Here is a 20789-nt window from a genome sequence, read left to right on the forward strand (position 1 = left end):
CCTCAGTTAGCATGCGGAAGCTCCAGATGTCAGCAGAAGGAAGCTAAGCTGCAGGGCAGTTCCTGTGGTGATTTCTTTCTTTCTTCCCCCTTTTTTGACAGGGTCTTCTTGTGTTGAACAGATTGCCTGGAACTCACAATCCTCCTTCCTCAGTCTCTGGAGTGTTGGGATTTCGGGGCTCCACCATGCCAAGTCTATGGCTACTTCCTCGCACAATCAATAGTGAAAGCAGCCTCCACATTAGATCCTGCAAAACATGAGAGTGACATACAGATTCGCATGTGTCTATCGAGCACTTCTCATGCCTTTTCAAAGCCTAAGCATAGAAAAGGGCTAGAAAACAATTTTTTTTATACACACATCCCTCCATTCTTTTTTTTTTAAGATTTATTTATTTATTTATTATGTACACGGAAGAGGGCACCAGATCTCATTACAGATGATTGTGAGCCACCATGTGGGTGTTGGGAATTGAACTCAGGACCTCTGGAAGAGCAGTCGGCTGCTCTAAACCTCTGAGCCATCTCTCCAGCCCCCAAAACAGTTTTTTAACTTTGAGACAGGACTAAAGCTGACTTTCTCCCCTTCTTGCTATCTTTCTTTCTTAAATTTTTTATTACATTTTGGTGTGTGTGTGTGTGTGTGTGTGTGTGTGTGTGTGTGTGTGTGTGTGTTGGCAGGCATGCAGAGGTCAGCGGACAGCCTTTGAAAGTCAGTTCTCACTTATCAGGGATTGACCTCAGCTCATGAGGGTGGTAGGCAAGTGCCTTTACCCACAGAGCCATCTCGACTGCCCTTTTTACTTTCCTCCAGTTTTTAAAAGCACCTATGTACTTTGAAATTGGAAAATTTTGAAAACTTTCAAAGTAGCTATTGTTAGACAAAAGCAATAAAGTAGATAAAGGCAGAACATGGATGAAAAGGAATTTTTTTAAATCACTCTTTGTCTCTGATAAAATTAAAAACAACAACAAAATCTAGGAGCAAATAGGAAAAACCACCTGAAAGACACTTAGTACTGGTACCCTGGCTCTCAAATCAATTGGTTATTAAGTCAGTGAAGCTGGTTTCTAACTGCAATCGTATCACAGAGCTGGGGGTTCGCTGGGGCTTTTCTCCATTAAAGGGTTGCTGTGGCTAAGCAGCGTGATAAAGTTCAGTTTTCTGTTAAACACTTCCAAAGGCCTCAGCAGGGATGCGCCATGTGGGACAAAAAGCCACGGCAGAGAATCACCCTGGATACACAACGCTGTCTGTCCATCTACACCCGGACAAGATTTCACAATCAGCAAATCCCTCTGAAGAAAAGAAAGGCCTTTTGTACCATCATCACAAGAAAGATAAAGACAGTAGACCTATTTAGTGTTCTGTTTTTAATAGAGTTAATATTTTTGAGTGAGAAAGCTACTTTCCCGGACATTGTATTTGGGTGAATGAGAGCTAGATAAAGCAAGCTCTTTATCTACGGCTCTAAATAGTTCTCATTGCAACCCATTGTTTCATCTAGCAATAAAACAACACAGAAACAGTAACAAGTAGAGAACCGGCCTGTTTCCCCTTAATAATTAATGTGAGAAGAAAACACCTGCTTGCTGAGGTCCTGCAAAAATGGTTTTAATACAGGGTCACAGAAAATGCAAAGGTTTTATGGCCCACTATAAACCAGCTCTTTGTCTTTTCCCACTAATTCCTTAGTGTCACATTTAACAAAACGAGGAAACTACAGATAATAGGAGTGTTTGCAGATTAGACTCGCAAGCCATAAATAACATAGGGTTTTGTTCACCTAGAGATATTAAGGCAGCTTATCAATGTTTACGCCCTTCCTCTTTGTAATGATTGCTAAACCCAGGCAAATGAAACAAATGGAGTTTTCTCCCCCCTCTGTCGTCTCAACACTGACAGAGTACACATTCATAAGATTCTGTTATCAGAGGCCACGGTATAAAGAGTAAGGTGTCACCTCAACAGTTGCTTGCTTCCCGCAGACTTCTGCGTTGGAAGATGCGTCTGCTTTGGGCCTTCCTTCTTTGCCTCTCTCTGAGCCATGGCCTGGGCACTAACTGTCCAGGGCGATGCAGCTGCGATTCTGCGCAGTTTGTACAATGCTACAGGCTCCTGGAAGTACCTTCAGGCATTCCTCCCACCACCAGGAGACTCTACATTAGCCACAGCAGAATCCAGCACCTTCAGGTAACCTCACCCATCTCCACTGAAATTGCTACAGTTTTGTTCTTGGAGCAGGGAGGGTGCGGGTTGAGTGTGGGGATTTTAACATTTGAATCATCCTAATCAAAAAGGGCTAATTCTCAAGTTAAACCATTCTGCTGCCGCTTGCTGAACATGAGTGAGATGCTCTATGATTCTGGGTATTTCTTTTTAGGGAACTAGTCACATACACCCTGCCCTGAAAGTCAGAATTTCATTTCAACTTTTATCCAACAATTGAAAAGCCATGCTTTGACAAAGCACTCATGAAGAATGGACTCTTCTGAAAGAGTACGTTCATTGCCTAGCATGGAGAACAAATCCTTCCAAAGGAAAGGGTTTCATTTTATGCCACAGGTAGCCAAACAGAGCATCACAAAACTATCAAGATGAACTGGCCAGATTCACTCCTACAAACCCATGTCCAGTTGGGTTCCTGGTCTTTTTGAGAACCTAGGTGGGGCTATGTGGCTTAACTTTGTCAAGTTACTTGCAGTTCTCATGATGGGGCTTGAATTATGACTTCAATTTTCTTGCTTCTGTATCCAGAGGACACTGGAAAGGGTACCATAGATTTGTCTGACTTTTTTAAGTTAAAAGAAATCGATTTTTGACCTTTGGTGTTTTGGAAGGCATCAGGAGACAAGGGCTCTCTCAGGTTAGATGCCTGACCATCTTAGACAAGCTACTAGCAAATCTCTGTGCCTCGTTTTTTTACTCTTGATGAAGTGTGAAGGCTGCATTAGCTAGGTCCTCTTCTAGATGGTAAAGTCTAGGGCTGTCCGATCTTTCCCTTCAGTTTTCGCTGCTCGGAGGTCCAAACCCCCAACACAAGGAAATGGTTTTCCGAGAACTATTAGGAGAAGCTGCTCCCCTCCAAATAGAGACACCGCTGCATTTTCATGTGGTCGAGAACTTTTCCAGGCTCTACAAGTCCAACTCTCTGCATCTGTTTGCTCCCTTTCTACCTAACAGTGCCTAGCACCAGAGGGCAAATCCGCCCTTGCCTGCTGGGTCTTCGCGTTTAGTCAAGACAGCTGGGTAAATGCGAGACACTTCAATATTTGTTCTGCGGCCTCAGCTGCCAGCAGAGTCTGGTAATGATTCTGCCACGCTGTTGTCAATTGATGACTCATCAAATCCTGTTATTGACTGAGCCAATCTGTCACCTGTTTAGGCTTATTGAACGGTAGTATCGCCGCCTCTACGACTTTAACTCTCTTAGTGGTCTCTTGGGAGGGCAGGTCACACCGGAAAGATTGATGGAAGACAGATTGTTTCGTTGAGGAGACAAAGAGCTCCAAGTCACCATCTTTCTCTTGTGCACAGGGAGAGCAACGCATATTCTACAGGGAATACAAGGTCTCTTCTGTCTATTTGGTTTGGACTTAACAGAACTGGGTGCCCATATGTAAAGAAAGCTACTTTGAGTAAAGCCTCAGATTATTAGTAACACAAATTTTGTATGACTTAATTATAAACGTAAATATAAGCCGCATTTAATGGGTTTGTTATTTGTTCATGCAGTTTAACTGTGTTTGGGATTGTGAACACATGCTTGAGATTAAGAATAAAAGACTAGGGGTTGGGGATTTAGCTCAGTGGTAGAGCGCTTGCCTAGCAAACACAAGGCACTGGGTTCAGTCCTTAGCTCTGGGGGGAAAAAAAAAGGAATAAAAGACTAAAACTTCTGCTTCTGCCCTTAGTAGAAGAGGAATTTTACTTATTGGACTTGCCTGTAAAAACCCCCACTTTTCTGAGGTTCATGCTTTTGGCCCATAATTGTCTCCCCTTTCCCTTTGCCCACATTACATTACGTGTCTGGTCTCATCCTAGCTCCTTGTTTTCCCTGCTGCCCTAAGTCCTGCGTCTTCTTGGGTGTCTTTAGCCTCTAGGTGATGCCTAGTCTAATGTCCCAGTCTCATGCCTCCTTGGTCTCAAGATGTATATTTCCTCAATTTCACCTTACCTCAGCCATCTTAGTTCTATCACTTGGTTCTGTGAAAATCACATCTCATAGTTCCCGTTACCACTGTGACCATCTCCACTCAGTTGCCTCTCTTCTACCTATGGAGACGTGGAGCCCTGCATTTACCCATGTTGTCCCAGATACTCGGTTTAGTGCCCACCTCCTTCCTCTCATCCCACTGCTACTTCTCTCTGCATCCCACTTTTAATTATCTAAACACCCTTCCAGCAGGCCTCAACCTAAAAGGAGGGTGCTAATTCTCCTTTATTTCTTCTATCCACAGACAAGTAGGTGCTGCTGGAGATGATCACACAAACAACAAATAGAAGGTCTCCAACCAGATGAATGTCTTGTTCATCCCTTTTCTTCTTCTTCTTCTTCTTCTTCTTCTTCTTCTTCTTCTTCTTCTTCTTCTTCTTCTTTTTTAATTTTATGTGCATTGGTGTTTTGCCTGCATGTATGTCTGTGTGAGGGTGTCATATCCCCTGGAACTGGAGTTACAGACAATTGTGAGCTGTCATGTGGTTGCTAGGAATTGAACCTGGGTCCTCTGGAAGAGCAGCCAGTGCTCTTAACCTCTGAGCCATCTCTCCAGCTGCTGCCCGCCCCCTTTTTTCTTCTTTGTTTGGGTTTGCCCTTCACTGCCTCACAATCTTCTACAACTCCAGTACAGTTTTGGGTGCCCTCGTCAATGCCGCTGCCTCAGTCCTAACAGATGGCTGGTGGTCCACGACAAAATTCCACCTTCCTTCATTCCCGCTCAGTGTGTGCTAACACTATCTCCACCTCCCCTTCTTCTCCTTCTGTCTGGATATATATGATATATATATATATATATATATATATATATCATATATATATGATATATATATATATTACATATCATATATATATATATACACACACATATATGATAGCTTATTATCCATTATAGTCATCAGACGTTGTATTGTTTCTTCATTTTGTCTATTGTGAGGCATGGCGCTATGAATACTTACGTTTCAGTACAGAAGTTTTTGTATGGCTCTAGATTGTCCCTTTTTTTTTTTTTTTTTGGTATCTACATAGGAATAATTTTTTTCCTGAAATGGGGGCTCTTCCAGCATGTTGAATAACTGTCGGACTATCTTCCACAGTGGATACATGATTTTGTATTCCTGTAGCACATTTGACACTTCCAACCATTCCACATTCTCCCTGACTGTCGTGGCTCCTTCTCTTTGTGACTGAAGCCATCTCGGTGGGTTCAGTTCAGATTTGTGCTTCCCCAGTGGCTAGTGACACTGAACATTTTTTTTTTTTATTTGCTTGTTGGTCATTTATATATTGTTTTGGAGGGGAGAAGTATAAATGCAAATTCCTTGCTTATTTTTTAATTGGGCTACTTGTGTTTTAATTATCAAGTTGTAAGCATTCTTCAGGTATTGCAGGCACAAGTCTCTTGTTAGAGATATTACTAGTGATTTTATTCTCCCAGTCTGTGGGCTGATTGTTGTTTTTTTTGGTGGTGGTGTTTTGTTTGTTTTTGGTAGTGTTCTTTCAATACACGGATGTGTTTAGCGTTAAATGGTTCTGGTTTCTTCTTTGTGTGTCTGTGTTTCATTTGTACTTCCAGCCTCATATCTAAGATGCTTCACCTCAGCCAAGGTCATGAATATTTATGCCTATCATTTCCTCCGAGAATTTATAGTTTTAGCTCTCACATTTAGGTCCACAGTCTCCATCCAGTTACCTTTTACATGTGGTGTGAGAAAGGAGTTATCCTTACTCCTTAGTATTCTTCATCTTTTCCTGTTGCTACTCAGTAACTAACAGTTACTTTCAAGCCACCATGAAGTACTTGATTGTACTGAATGAAAGACATGAAAAGCATGTGACCCAAGTCCCATGTAAACACTGCCAGGGCATCAAGTTCGCTCTTGTTTGGGGAGGCACAGACTCAGTTCAGTTCTTTGTGTCCATGTCTGTAACAGAACTAAATCAGCCCACTCATGTCATTCAAGTTATACAAGCCCAAGCGATACATTCTCTTCTATGGAAGAGGTCAAGTGTGAGTATAGTTTGGAGTCAATTAAAATGATTCAAACATACATTATTATTATTATCATTATTATTAGTGTGTGTGTGTGTGTGTGTGTGTGTGTATGGAAGAGAAGTTATATCAATTTCCAACTGGGTCACTTAACAGTGGGACTACAGATTATTTTTATTGTCTTTCCACATTTCCCAAGATCTTTAAGATAATTTATAGAAAACAAATGTTTCTTTCATAATCAGAAATGAATGAAGGTTTCTTTAGAAACTCCTTGCTGGTTGCTTCATACAGGCCAGAGGCCACCTCACTGTGGGAGTGGCAGTGTTGTCCTTTATTGGGCCTATAAAGAGTCCAAGCAAGGAGAACGTGTGTGGCACCCCGACAGTTGGACCACAGCCTGTCCTGGACTGAAACCAGAAACAAAGCCTCTCATGGGAAAGCCGATGGGGGCAAACCTGCTCTACACCACCTCACTGGCTTTGTCTTATTAAGAAACCTGAATAAGCTGCGGGCCGTGCCAAAGTCAGCAGTAGGGCAAACTCGTCTCTCTCCACTTTTGTCAGCACATCCTTGCTGAGGTCATGGGAACGGGGAAATCCGTTCTGGCAAACTCATTTCCCCATTGTCAGCTCGGCAAACCCACCCCCACTATTCAGAATTAGTGGGTGACTTCCACAGTCTGACCAGGAGACTACGTTCTCTGCCCTAATATGTCACAGCCAAAAGGGTCATAAAAATACAACACTTGAATAAGAAACCTGTGCTGGTGACGTGCTGTCAGAATATGCTTGGGCAGGCAATTTCAATCTTCCTTTCTTTCTATTTTTTCGAGACAGGGTTTCTCTGTGTAGTTTTGGTGCCTGTCCTGGATCTCGCTCTGTAGACTAGGCTGGCTTCGAACTCACAGAGATCTGCCTGGCTCTGTCCCCCAAGTGCTGGGATTAAAGGCGTGCACCACCACCGCCTGGCTAGCAAATGGTATTTTTGTTTTTTGGTTTTTTTTTGTTTTCAGTCTGGCAATTTCTTAAGCCTTGGCAGTCCTCTTTGAAGAGTCAATAATCACACTTAGTAAAAATTAAACAGTAAAATTTCTAGAAAGTGGTGGCTATGTTAGTTAACAGCCATCAAAACTAATCCATGGGGTTGGGGATTTAGCTCAGGGGTAGAGTGCTTGCCTAGCAAGCACAAGGCCCTGGGTTCGATCTTCAGCTCAAAAACAAAACAAAACAAAAAAACAAAAAAGACAACAAAACAACAACAACAACAAAAACCCACAACCTAATCCATGCTGACTCTAACAAAAGTAATAAGAAAATACTTCCATGCTTGATAAAAGAAAAAAGCTAGCTACTAAATTCAGTTAGCATGTGGCGGCATCTCCTTATTATCTAGGCTGCTTGCTGTGCTTCATAAGTAGAAGTGAAAGCAAATTGAAACTTGGTAACATGCTTTGTCTAGTCCCAAAATGAATGACCCATTCGGATCCATGCAGATGACTCTCACAGCGTCATTAAGGTTTGTGGTCATTGAGGATAAGTAGAAGTTTTAGCAACACCAGATTCTTTTTTGGGGGATCCAACAGGTCAAGAAATGAAGGTCCATGTCTATTCCTGACTTTATATAAAAGATAAGCACCTAGCAAAGGTCATTTCAGAATGTAGCATGCAAATGGAACAGGCTAGTTACTTTTGGGAGAGGGGGACTGAGATTTACCATTGAAATGGGAGACCCAGACAAGATAACTTATAAAATACCCGTTTTTCTAAAACTGTGTGGAATTGTGTCCAGATCTGGAGTTCCTTTTGAAATGTCATGATTATAGGCCAAACACAATAAAAATGGTGGGGCTGAGGAAGGGTGGGCTTTGGAGTCCACAGACCTTGTTGAACTTCTCACTTACTACTGCCTAGTTTTCTCATCTCAATACTAGTATTGGTAATAGCAAACTTGAAATGCTGTTGGGAGGCTGTGGGAAATATTTAAGAAAGTGCATGGCAGTCATAAATACTGAGCAAGTGCAAGAAAACACTTGCTGTGAAGATGAGGACAAATTAATAGAGCTGATGGATCATTGAGGAAGTCCTGAACAGCAATATATACCTCAATGCCAATGTGTACTGCGAAGACACGTGTATACCTTTGTCTCTTCGGGAATCTTTTTCATTAGTGAAGTACACATTGGGGACAGAAAATAGTTGGGCTTATTTTCTAAATTAAACATAACTGAAAATGTTTTGAGTAATATTCCAATGACAGAAGAATCGGTGACATTCAAGTTTTTGCTTTCCATATTTTTCCTCTTGTAATCTTAGTTTTTAGGATAAGAAACTTTTTGCAGTTTGGTGAGCCGTTTGTAGATTGTTCAACTTCTGATTGTTGTAATGCAACAAGAGAACACTGTGGGGCACGAAGCATTGTGCAATTTTTAAGCACTGCTGCCTTGAAAAGAATTTCCTGGCTCCGAAAAAAAAAATGTAGTAAGAGTTGCCCAATATCATACATGTGCCAGTAGTGTGTGAAAGAGTGTTTTTAATCTATTATACTGATGGGAGCTATATTAGTCAGGTTTCTCAAGACCTAAGTTGGGAGGCAGATGTGGAGGGGAATCCAGGAAGAGTTGGGGGTGGGTAGGGATGGAAATGATCTAAATACATTATAAACATGTATGAAATTACCAAAGAACTTAAAAGATTATCTAGACTTGGTTTTTAATTTTTATTCTAAAAGATAATTAAGAAAACTCAAAGGGAAGTCTGAAATATCACTAGTGTTGTAACGATAATGTGTGCATTTTTTTTGACAGAATCTTAATTTATGTCTCTATTTTCTTGTCTTCTCCCTTCTCTCTGTCATCATCACTGCTGCTGCTGCTGCTGCTGCTGCTGCTGCTGCTGCTGCTGCTGCTTTGCAGCTCTCTAACTTCACTGGACTGTTGGCCCTGGAAGATTTTATCCTGCTGGCCAGTGGAACAGAGTCTGTAGAAAACGACACCTTCAAAACCCTGAGTGCTTTAAGGACCCTAGAACTTTGGAAAAATAAATTGAGACGAGTCCCCAGTGCTCTCCCAGCCAACCTTGAGGTGTTAAAACTAAACGATAACTTGATATGTGCTCTACACGGATCAGATTTTGAAGGACTGAAGAAATTAAAAGTCCTTGAACTTAAAAACAACTTGATCTCGTCCCTGTCTCCCAGCACGCTCCCCTCGCTCATCAGTTTGCAAAGACTGATGGTGGACGGTAACAACATAGAGTCTATAGCTGGACCACTGAGCCTTCCACAGCTCAAGTACATGAGCATGGAGAACAACAGACTCCATCTTATACCAGGGAATGTCTTCACTTCTCTGCAGAATTTGCAGTTCCTCAGTTTCAGCGGTAACTTTCTGACGAAGATTCCTATAAATCTACCCAAATCTTTGCTATCGTTAAAGATGGAGAGAAACCAGCTCAAAGTCATTAGGTTTCGAGATGTGAGACACTTGGAGAACCTGTCCCATCTTTACCTGTCAGAGAACTCCCTGTCTTCCATTGATGGGGTGCAGCTACTTACCAACTTAACTACTCTTGAGGTCTCCCAAAACCGGCTTCAAATGTTGCCGCCCAGGCTCCCGGCGAGGTTACAGAAGCTTGACTGTAGCAGTAACTTCATTCAGAAAGTGACAGCGCCAGAGTTCCAGGACCTCCGAGACCTGAAACACCTGTTTCTAGACAACAACGTCGTCAGCTTGTTCGAGGCTGGAGCCCTTCAGAGGTGTTCTCAGCTGTCCAACCTGGCCCTGGAGCAGAATCTGCTATTGTCCATACCTCTGAGGTGAGTGGATGCTGTCATTTTCTGCAGATTGCACATCCTGCAGGCACTGGGACACATCAGCGGTCCACCTGAGTCATCGGTCAGAAAATAAAACTAGGGCTTTGGGACAGACGTTCCAACAGTGGTAGAGAATCCCCAGCATACAAACCGAACTCGTAGGGAATTACTTTTGCTGGTGGAACAGAACACACAGGGGCTATGGAAACTGACAAATATAATATGAATACACTGTGAAGAGTGTGTCTTGATTTCTACATATACTGTGTGCATAACTGGCTGACTGGGCATGGGTAGCCACCGGCCAGGACACCAGGAAGTGGATGGGACATATTTGGCAAGGTATTTTTAGTTTGAAGAGCATCAACGTAGCACTCATGTGGGAAAAAATTATAATCTATAATTACTTATTAGGAAGCTCCTATTCTTCTCAGCCCTATGACCACCGGCTTAAGCAGGCTCCGCGTAGCCGAGTCTGTTTGAGAGGGTGAATCTATCAGCCTTGGTCTTCCTTTCTGTTTTCGGCTATGCATCTGCTTCTCTTCTCCTTCTGGCCCCTCCTCTCCCTTCCTTTCTTCCTCCCCAACCTTTTCCCCCTCTTTAACTCTTCCTTGCCCTCCTTCTATTTTCTTCTTTCTCTTCCTGTCTCCTCACCACTCACACTTCAGTTTCCCTTTCCAAATATTCCTCCCTCCATATGCAATTCACTTCAACTGTTTCCTTAACTGCCCAGCCATCCCCTTAACTACTCACCCATCCCCTTAACTACTCAGCCATCCCTTAACTGCCCAGCCATCCCTTAACTACTCACCCATCCCCTTAACTACTCAGCCATCCCCTTAACTACTCACCCATCCCCTTAACTGCCCAGCCATCCCCTTAACTACTCAGCCATCCCCTTAACTACTCAGCCATCCCCTTAACTACTCACCCATCCCCTTAACTGCCCAGCCATCCCTTAACTACTCAGCCATCCCTTAACTACTCAGCCATCCCCTTAACTACTCAGCCATCCCCTTAACTACTCAGCCATCCCCTTAACTGCCCAGCCATCCCCTTAACTACTCAGCCATCCCCTTAACTACTCAGCCATCCCCTTAACTACTCAGCCATCCCCTTAACTGCCCAGCCATCCCCTTAACTACTCAGCCATCCCCTTAACTACTCACCCATCCCCTTAACTGCCCAGCCATCCCCTTAACTACTCAGCCATCCCCTTAACTACTCAGCCATCCCCTTAACTACTCAGCCATCCCCTTAACTACTCAGCCATCCCCTTAACTGCCCAGCCATTCCCTTAACTACTCAGCCATCCCCTTAACTACTCAGCTATCCCCATAACTACTCATGATCTAGTCATAAATTTACATCTGTGTGCACGTGTTTGCGTGGAGGACAAATCAAGGCTCCTGTGTGGAGGGATGAGAACAGCTAGCCAGAGTTGATTCTGTCCTTCTGTAATGTGAGTCCTGGGCATTGAATCCAAGCTGTCAGGCTTGGCAGGGGGCACCTTCACCAGCTAAGTCATCTCACTGCCCCCCCCCCATTTACTTTTAAGACATAGCATGTTATTTATTATCTCTATTTAAACATTTTAAAAACTTTACAACACTTCATTTAAAAAAGGCCTTCTCATCCTGCCCACTATCTTTATCAAGTTTCTTAGAATTAATAAAACAGTTTCTGGCTTCCATGGCACCCACCAGGAAAGGAAGAATTATCTTTAATATGTACGGATTTTTTTTTTTTCTTCTGAGCTGGAAAGGAACTTTTTATTATGTAGTGTGATAGCTGTACCCAGTACAAAACATCAAAAAGTGATTCCTGCCACCCGCACGAAGAGATATTATCACTTAAAGTAGACAGAAGACGATTTGAGCAGCGAGCTTCTACTTCCTCTCTCCTGTCCTCTCTCCTTGTTGTTTTCCAATAGTCTTGTCTCCTCTTTAAGATGCCTCCTGCACTAGGGATACTACCATGTGTGATGGAACTGCAGAGGCATCCCCTTTTGTCTTTTGACTTTGAACATGACTTTTGCAATACAAAATTTTTTAAGCTTATTGATGTATCAGTTTTTAATAGCATCTAGATTTTTGAGCCATAGAAGTTTTTTCCTTTTTCTTTTCTTTTTTCTTTTTTTTTTTTGAGCTGAGGATCAAACCCAGGGCCTTGCGCTTGCTAGGCAAGTGCTCTACCACTGAGCTAAATCCCCAACCTGAAGTTTTTTTAAATTAAAAAAATTTAAAATTTTTACTAATTTACAAAACAATTAGTATTTTAAAATTTTGATAATATTTTATAATCACATAATAGCTCATTATTTTCTAAAATATTGGACATTAGGATTTTATTGCTTCTTGCTGTTATAATTCAACATGCTACAAACACTTGCAAATAAATCTTTATTCATTTTCCATATTATTTCCTGGCTGGACTCATGACATTATTTAAACTTGTTACATTTCATTACATGGCTTCTGAAATGGAACCAACTGATGATTTCCTCAACAGCTTTTAGTATATCTTTTGGAGAAGAACGTTTTAAAGTTTAAAAACAAATCATTTAATAATTTCATACATCAAATCATACAGCTTGTTTCCTGCCTTGGGAAGAGATGAAGCTGTATAGAGAGGCGGCCGCTGCCTGTTGTCTTGGAGGTTCTGAACGATGGTTGATGGTAGTAGCATCCTCTCTCATGCTGTTTCTTAACTTTGCAGGCTCCCTAAGACCCTGGCCAGGCTGGACCTCAAGGGCAATGCCATCCAGGACATGGCTGAGAGGGAGCTCAGGGACCTCAAACTGCTTCAGGTTCTCAACCTGAGGAACAACAAGATCTCTGCCTTGGACCTCAAGGCGCTGGAGGGGTTGCCCCGACTCCGGCACCTGTACCTCGATGGAAATCCCTGGAACTGCACATGCAGCCTCCTACGAGCCAGGGAAGTCCTGAAGGCCAAGGGCACGGATGTGAAAGGAGGCCAGTGTGCGGCCCCGGCAGAACGACAAGGGGAGAGCTGGATGTCTTCCAAGAAGATCGTGAGGCAGTGCGAGCATCACATACGCCAGAACGAGAAAAGCAAAGAGACCAAGAAGAAATCAAAACCGGAAGACTCTTCCAGCACCAGACTCGGCGTGGATGACGACGATGACGATTACGACATAGATTAGAGATGAGCTTTGTTTTCAGTTTAGAGAATGATTTTTAACGTTCACTCTCTTCAGCAGAAATGTGCTGCCATTTAGATAGGCAAGCCTCCTTTGTAAGTGGTGTTTGTATTTTTGAAGGTGAAATAAGGGTTAAGATTAGTTAAAATGTGGGAGAAAAGAAACAATAGATGTGTTTCCCATTTTGAAACAATTTGTATCTTAGTCTGCAACCTAGGCAAATAATGTCAAATAAAATTAACATTCAATCAACTTCCCATAAATAGAGTATTTCATGTTACCAAATAATTGTTGACATTTGTTTGTTTTTGTTTTTTCAAGACAGGGTTTCTCTGTGTAGCTTTGCACTGTTCCTGGAATTCACTCTGTAGTCCAGGCTGGTCTCGAACTCACAGAGATTCACCTGTCTCTGCCTCCCAAGTGCTGGGATTAAAGGCGTGCTCCACCACCGCCCGGCTTATTATTATTATTTTTTTTAATTGTTGACATTTTTGTACAAAGCTGCTGATAATGGCCTACACTACAAACTCCTACTATAAGCCACAAGAACAGGATGACCAAGTGTGAAAGCCCCTACTAGAACAATCCACAGTAATTCACAGAATCAACGGGAAAGCTGAGGAGGCTGGCGAGAACAGTGGGTTCTCCTTGCAGGAGAATGAAATGCCTAGGACATAGATAATCATCAGGGAAGGCTCCTCGCAGTTTCTGAGGCATCAGTGCATGGTTGTGTGGTACGAGCTTGTAGCGGAGGCCTTGCTCACTCACCTCATGGTGACCAGAAAGGAAAGAGATAGAAGAGAGCCAACCAACTGGATATGGCTTTTAACTAACACCCAATCACCTGCCTTCCTCTAGCTAGTCTCCTCTACTTCAAAGTTCCATAGTGGCTTGGGTGGGGTGGGTGGGGATTCCAGGAGTCATTTCAGGTTCAAATATGGGAGCCAGGGATCAGGACCCCATGAGGGGCTCAACAGAAGTATGCAATGGGGTCATCCTTAGCTTCTCCAGGGCTCTCCTCTCTGGAGAATAAAGCACTTTCTAGTGCTCCCGGAATCTGTTTACCTATCTTCAAGACTTCTACCCTTGGAGGTGGGGGGCAGGGAGGTCATTTGGCCTAGTTTGACTCCTGTTTGCCCAGGGGACAGAAGGTCTTTATCAAAACCCAAAGGAAGGCAGAAGAGGAAGTGTGAGTTAGCGGTGTATTATCACAGATGTCGCTGCGTGCTCTAAGTTATAACATTCGGTTTCTCCGAGTTAACCACAGTCTCCACAGTGCCTTCCTTTGGTAAACTGCATGTTCTTGAGGGTGCTTTGAGTACAGGAGCATACAGATAGCAGAATCATACCTTTTTTTTTTTTTTTTTTATCAGTCCGTTCACTATTTATGTGAATGCATTTGAAACCCCATTCAAAGTTAGTTTTTGTTCTCGTTAGAAAAAAAAAAAAATTATCTGTGAAATAGTTAAGAAAGTTTTCCACCAAATACCCCTCTTGGCAGAGAAAAAAAAAAAACAGAGATCAGGAAGTTGGGCAAAGAAGCCACCAAAAGTAGCCCTTTCTCCAGTGGCATGTTTTAAATTAAAATTTCACACAGGCCGGGCGGTGGTGGCACACACCTTTAATCCCAGCACTTGGGAGGCAGAGGCAGGCGGATCTCTGTGAGTTCAAGGCTAGTCTGGTCTACAAAGCAAGTTCTAGGAAAGGTGCAAAGCTACACAGAGAAACACTGTCTTGAAAAACAAAAACAAAAACAAAAAAAGAAAAAAAATTCACACAGGTTTTTACTTTATTTGATTTATGTTTGTATTTTCTTTCTTCAAAATATTTATGAAAATTGAAATTCTTTGAGAGGAGTCTTATGTATATTTTGGTTTCTAAAACTCCCTAGTACACTGACATTTCCTTCCCTGGCACAGAAATACATAAATAAGAGGATTTAGACGCATTTTTTTCTTGCTATTACACGAGTTAGATCTATAGTTCTCTCTAAAAAAGATTAGTTATGTGTGATGTGTAATGATTTACATACTCTAACACCTCCTGGGAATTTATTCTCAGTTTCCAAAGCTGCAAGGGCTTGAGAATGAAGCTAGTCATTTTGCACATGGCGGGGATAGCCTGGAGGGCTCACAGACAGGAAAAGGCAGAGCTAGGGCTTGTTTTCAGTGCTTCCCCAGACTGAACCAGGGTTTGCTGCTTGCTGAATAAGGGCTCTACTGTGAGACACACTCCACCCCTGCATCCGTCTTTGGTTTGGGTTCAGCCTTCCAACATAGCGTGCATGCGTGTGTGTGTGTGTGTGTGTGTGTGTGTGTGTGTGTGTGTGTGTGTGTACATGTGTGTCCATGTGTGTCCATGTGTGTAGGGATTGAACCCAGAGCCTTGTGCTTACTAGGCAAGTTCTCTATCATGTATCAATTTCCCCAGCTCTTTCAAAATGTTTTCTTCTGAGACAAGATCTCATTATGTTGACCAAGTTAGCCTTGAGCTCACTCTGTAGCCCAGACAAGGTTTGAACTTGTGATCCTCTTGCCCCCGGCTTCTTGAGTAGGGATTATGGGCTTGTGCAACCAGAACCAGCGTACTTCTAGGCCTTTTAGATAAGGTACATGGATTTTACCAGCACTGAGAAATTAAATACACATACACACACACACACACACCCACCCACCCACACACACACACTTAAAGCTCTGTTTTGTCAAGGACCATAGTTCAGTTATGTCTATCATCACTCAGTTAGATAATTTACTCAGCTAAATTTGCTTAATCATATATACACACACATCAATGAATGAATTACTGTGCTCATAAGTGACCCAGAATTTCAACGGTTTTCCATCATATACTTGCAATTGTTTGATGAATGTTAAAAACTGAATGATTGCTAGAGTATTGACCCAAAACTAAAGGAAGGACACAAATGGCCCAAAGCACAATTTATGAGAAGAAACTTTTTGTGACTGGTGATAACCTAGTTCTAATAGTGGGTTATCTCATCATTAAATTGACAGATTTTTGTACTATCTCTGAGCCCTAGGTTTGCCTTTATTCTAGATGTATCTGGTTTTGACAAAGAATGACATATTTTCCTATTTTTCTCTCTAAGGTAAAATATTATTTTAATATACTCTGTAAGTTTCCCACCAAACACTGTTGCTAGGAAATCTAGTATAGAGGACTTGATGTAATAGCCATTATTCAGATGTCCAGGTAGTCACCTTGATGGCTAAGATCCGATATCAGCTTGACTGGATTTAAAATTGCACAGGAGATTAATGCCAGGGAAGTCTACAGGGGCATTTCCAAGAAGGATTAACTGGAGAGAGATTCACCCTGAATGTGGGTGATGCCATCTCACAGACTGGGACTCAGGCCCCATAAAAGGGAAAAAGAACCAAGTCAGGGCATTCCCTTTCCTCTGTCCCCCAAGATGTGAATAAGTAATGTCCCTCTTGCTACAGCTTCTGGGCCTTCCCCACCACGAGGGATTATACTCTCAAGCCATAACAGAAATAAATCCTCTCATTTGTTCTCCCAGAAGCTATTTCTTGTCGGGTACTCAGTTACAGAAACAAGAGAAGTAATTAAGACCATCACTGACAAATGGCTGTACATGGATCTAGTGTGGATTTAGAAAATACTTTATGGTCATTTGGCCTCAGCCATTTTCTTCCCACTTCCCACTACCCGAAACCCTGGATCAGACCACTGTTTGTAAGGCTTGTACTATTTATTTCTTCTCGGCCACTTTTACTATTTATTTATTAAAAAAAATTTTTTTTGAGATAGGGTGTAGCTTTGGAGCCTTTCCTGGAACTTGCTCTGTAGAACAGGCTGCCCTTGAACTCACAGAGATCTGCCTCTGCCTCCCTAGTGCTGGGATTAAAGGCGTGCGCCATCACTGGGCATTTTATTATTTATTTATTGCTTATGCTGGGGATTGAACTAAAGCCTTGTGCAAACTGGGCAGAGTCTCTACCTCTGAACAAAACCCCCAGCACTGACTTCTTTCAGTAATCACAAAAGCCACTGAAAATTTCCCAAAGAGGCCACAAGTGTCCAGAAGTTAAAAGGTAGCTCATGATAATGATCCATCTAGAAATATAATGACATTCCAAAATAGGCTATCTTACAGGCTGTATATTTTTAACTTTAGTTGATTAAAGGTTTTTTTTCTATTAATTGGTTTTAGGTATTATACATAAAAATGGGTTTATTATGAAATTTTTGTACACATATTTTATTACATTTTGTTATAATATTTATCTCTCTCCCAGCCCCTTTCCCTTCCTGCTGTCCATTTCTCCCCCACTTTCACATCACACATGTTCCATTACCCTCTCCCACTGCTATCTCTTTTCTTGAGACCTTTTTTTGCTCTTTCACGGTTCCCTTTCTGCAAAGGCTACGTGTCCCACAAGAATTCTATGAAAATTACTTCCTCCCGTTCTTGTAGTCATTCCTAAAGAGTGAATGTTCAGCTGTTTCCTCATCCTTTCCTTTGTTTGGGGGCCTTTAAAAATGTGAAGGTCAGCCTGGTGATGGTGGCAGACGCCTTTAATCCCAGCACTCGGGAGGCAGAGCTAGGTGGATCTCTGTGAGTTCGAGGCCAGCCTGGGCTAGCTAGTAAGTTCCAGGACAGGTACCAAAACTACACAGAGAAACCCTGTCTCAAAAAACAAACAAACAAAAATAATTCAAGTTGTAAAGTGTGTGAATGATAACTCCATTATATACACACACACAGAGACACACACACAGACAGACACACAGACACAGACAGACACAGACACACACACAGACACACACAGACGCACACAGACACACACAGACACACAGACACAGACACAGACACAGACACACACACACACACACACACACACACACACACACACACTTTAGGCGGCCTCCCCATTTTCAAAGGTCTCAGTGTTGGTTACTTTTCCTTCCTCTATCCTGCCCTCCCAACCACACCCCTTAGCCCTTCCTGCTTCAGCACCCCCTCCATCCTTTCCATCCCTCTGATGGCGTCTTCCTAGCTTCCTGCCATCTATGGGTTTACAGGGAGTTACCCTTTAATGGGGGGACAACGCCACCGCCAGCCACGGCAGGTTATTATAATGGTTTGAATGGGGGACATTCTCTATGGGTTCAGGTGTTTGAGCATTTGGTCCCCAGTTGTTGGAGCTGTTTGGGGAGGTAATGCAGCCTCACTGGAGGAAGTACATCACTTGGGGGTGGGCTTTGAGAGGTCATAGCCTCAACTCACTTCTAGTTCTTGCTCTACTTCATGTTTGTGGTTAAAGATGTGATCTCTTAGCTTCCTGCTCCTGGTGCCATGCTTTCCTGCCATGGCAGACTCTCATCCCTCTAGAACTGTAAGATGAACTAAACGCTTTCCTCCATTAAGTTGCCTTGGTTATGGTATTTTATCACAGCAACAGAAAGTTAATTAATATAGGTATTAAATAAACCCTCTGCATCAGGTATGGATTACCTCTTCTCAAGTTACTGGCCAGTAGGGTTTCACAGACTTGCTCCCTGTCATCCATTACAGGCTATTGCTGTTACTCTCAATTACCCTCCAGGACTAGGACTGAGAGTAAGGCCCCATTACTGAAGATACCACATACCTGAGTCATAGGACATACAGATCATAGGCTATGGGGTGAACCCAGTACTATGATGCTGCTAAATAGACATAATAGACTGCCCTTGAATTCCTTCTCTTTATGTCTGTAGACTAGTGCATCTCTCAAACTTGATAAGAGAAGCTTCTTTAGGCAGGAGATGGCAATTGATACAGAGACCCATAACTATTCATTGTGCAGAGACTGAGCAATGGTGGAGTGTTCAACTCCAAATGGGATGTCTATATTATACTTGCTTCCACAAGGCTCAAGAATCATAGCAGAAGAGGGGGCAGACATTTGCAAAATGAGGTTTACTAGACATGACAGTGAAGTTGCACCCATGAACTCACAATGGCTGGTACAGCAGGTCCAAGACTCACCAGTCAAAATCCCAACATGGATGGGGGATGTTAATGAAACACCACTCTGACCTGAGGAGCTATTGCCAATTAGTGACTGTTGGAAAAGGAAGGGTCAGTTTTCTACGGTGATGCAGGCCCCGGGAGGCCCATGCTCCCATACTCATGCACATATAGGCAGCACAAAATGGGCTCAGAAGGTATTGAAAAAATGAGAAAGATCAAGAAAGCAAATGAAGTTGGGAGGGTATGTGGTGGAGGATAAGGGAGGAGTGGAAGGGCAGATTTGCTTAAAACATTATACACATGTATGAATATTCAATAAAATATTTAAAATATATAAAAAGAAAAGACAAAATAAAACAGTGAATAAAACATTAAATAAGAAGATAAAAAAATATTTTACACTGTTGAAAAGTTATTGGCGGATGTTTCTGTCCCACTGGCCAGCTCCCAAATAACCACACAGAGACTTATTATTAACTATAAATGTTCAGCCAATAGCTTAGGCTTATTACTAACTAGCTCTTATAACATAAATTAACCCACACTTATTAATTTATGTGTTGCCATGTGGCTCATAACTTGTTATCTCATTTTCTACACATCCTGCTTCCTCTGCGTCTGGCTGGCGACTCTGCCCTTCTTCATCCCCACAGTCTCTCAGTCTGGCTCTCCCACCTAACCTCTTCCTGCATAGCTATTGGCCAGTTAGCCTTTTATTAAACCAATGAGAGTAACACATTCACAGTGTACAAAAGGATTATTCCACAGCAAAAAGTATTCAAAATTTTACTTCACCATTAAAAAAAATTAGATGTATGACTGAGGATGTAGCACATGTGCTAGCATTTGTGGAGTCCAGGATTTGATCCCCAGCACTTATATTCCAAGCATAGCGGCACATAGCTTAATCCTAGCACTCTAGAGGAGACAGAATGATCAGAAGTTCAAGGTCACCCTCAGTTACTAGCAAGTTCAAGGTGAGCCTGGGGAACATGAGGCCCTGTCTCAAAAGTGAAAAGTGAATAATACTAAATATGAAGTAGATTGACAGATGCTGGTTTAACTGACATGATTCTCTGGTTTGCTCCCCTCAGCTGCTGAAATATGGTAAGGTTTTAATAAAAAAGAATGTCAAGATAATAAAACTTGATTATTTACAACATTAAATACAGCCAGCATTTATAGGTTACATGTGGGTGTATAAAGTTTGAGCCATGAATCTAAGGGGCCAATGAGCTAATTTAAATATGTAAATCAAGACTAGATAACCTAGAAAAGTGGTTGAAGATTGAACCAAACTACAGTGTTTATTCCATACCTACATAATTTTAGGGACTCACCAAGTATAATAGGAAGGCAAAAATAGTTCAAAAGTTGTATAAATTGAAAAAAAAAAGAAAAAGCTCAAAGTTGGCAAGAAGACACTTTTATCAAAAAGAGTATTGCCAGGAATTAAATGGACTCTCAAAAGGGATACACCAACAGGTCTGTACCTTTATAGGGATGGGGGAAAAAAAGGAACATGGGTAAAAGAACCACACAGTATAGTACTAACAATACACGACACTCTCATGAATAAAATGTCTCATGAATTCTTATC

At 42.1% G+C, this 20789-nt stretch overlaps 1 protein-coding gene across 1 annotated transcript; it reads left to right on the forward strand.

The window, feature by feature from the left end:
• Window positions 1–1978: 1978 nt before the first annotated feature.
• LOC118570514 (nephrocan) lies at window positions 1979–13430 on the forward strand. Its single transcript, XM_036169063.1, has 3 exons — window positions 1979–2193; window positions 9124–10025; window positions 12741–13430. Exons 1-3 carry the CDS (start codon window positions 2005–2007, stop codon window positions 13186–13188), a joined length of 1539 nt encoding a protein of 512 aa, XP_036024956.1. The 5' UTR covers window positions 1979–2004; the 3' UTR covers window positions 13189–13430.
• The last annotated feature ends 7359 nt before the right edge of the window (window positions 13431–20789 follow it).

The sequence above is a fragment of the Onychomys torridus genome, chromosome 19 (assembly GCF_903995425.1).
Source record: "Onychomys torridus chromosome 19, mOncTor1.1, whole genome shotgun sequence".
Taxonomy (NCBI): domain Eukaryota; kingdom Metazoa; phylum Chordata; class Mammalia; order Rodentia; family Cricetidae; genus Onychomys; species Onychomys torridus.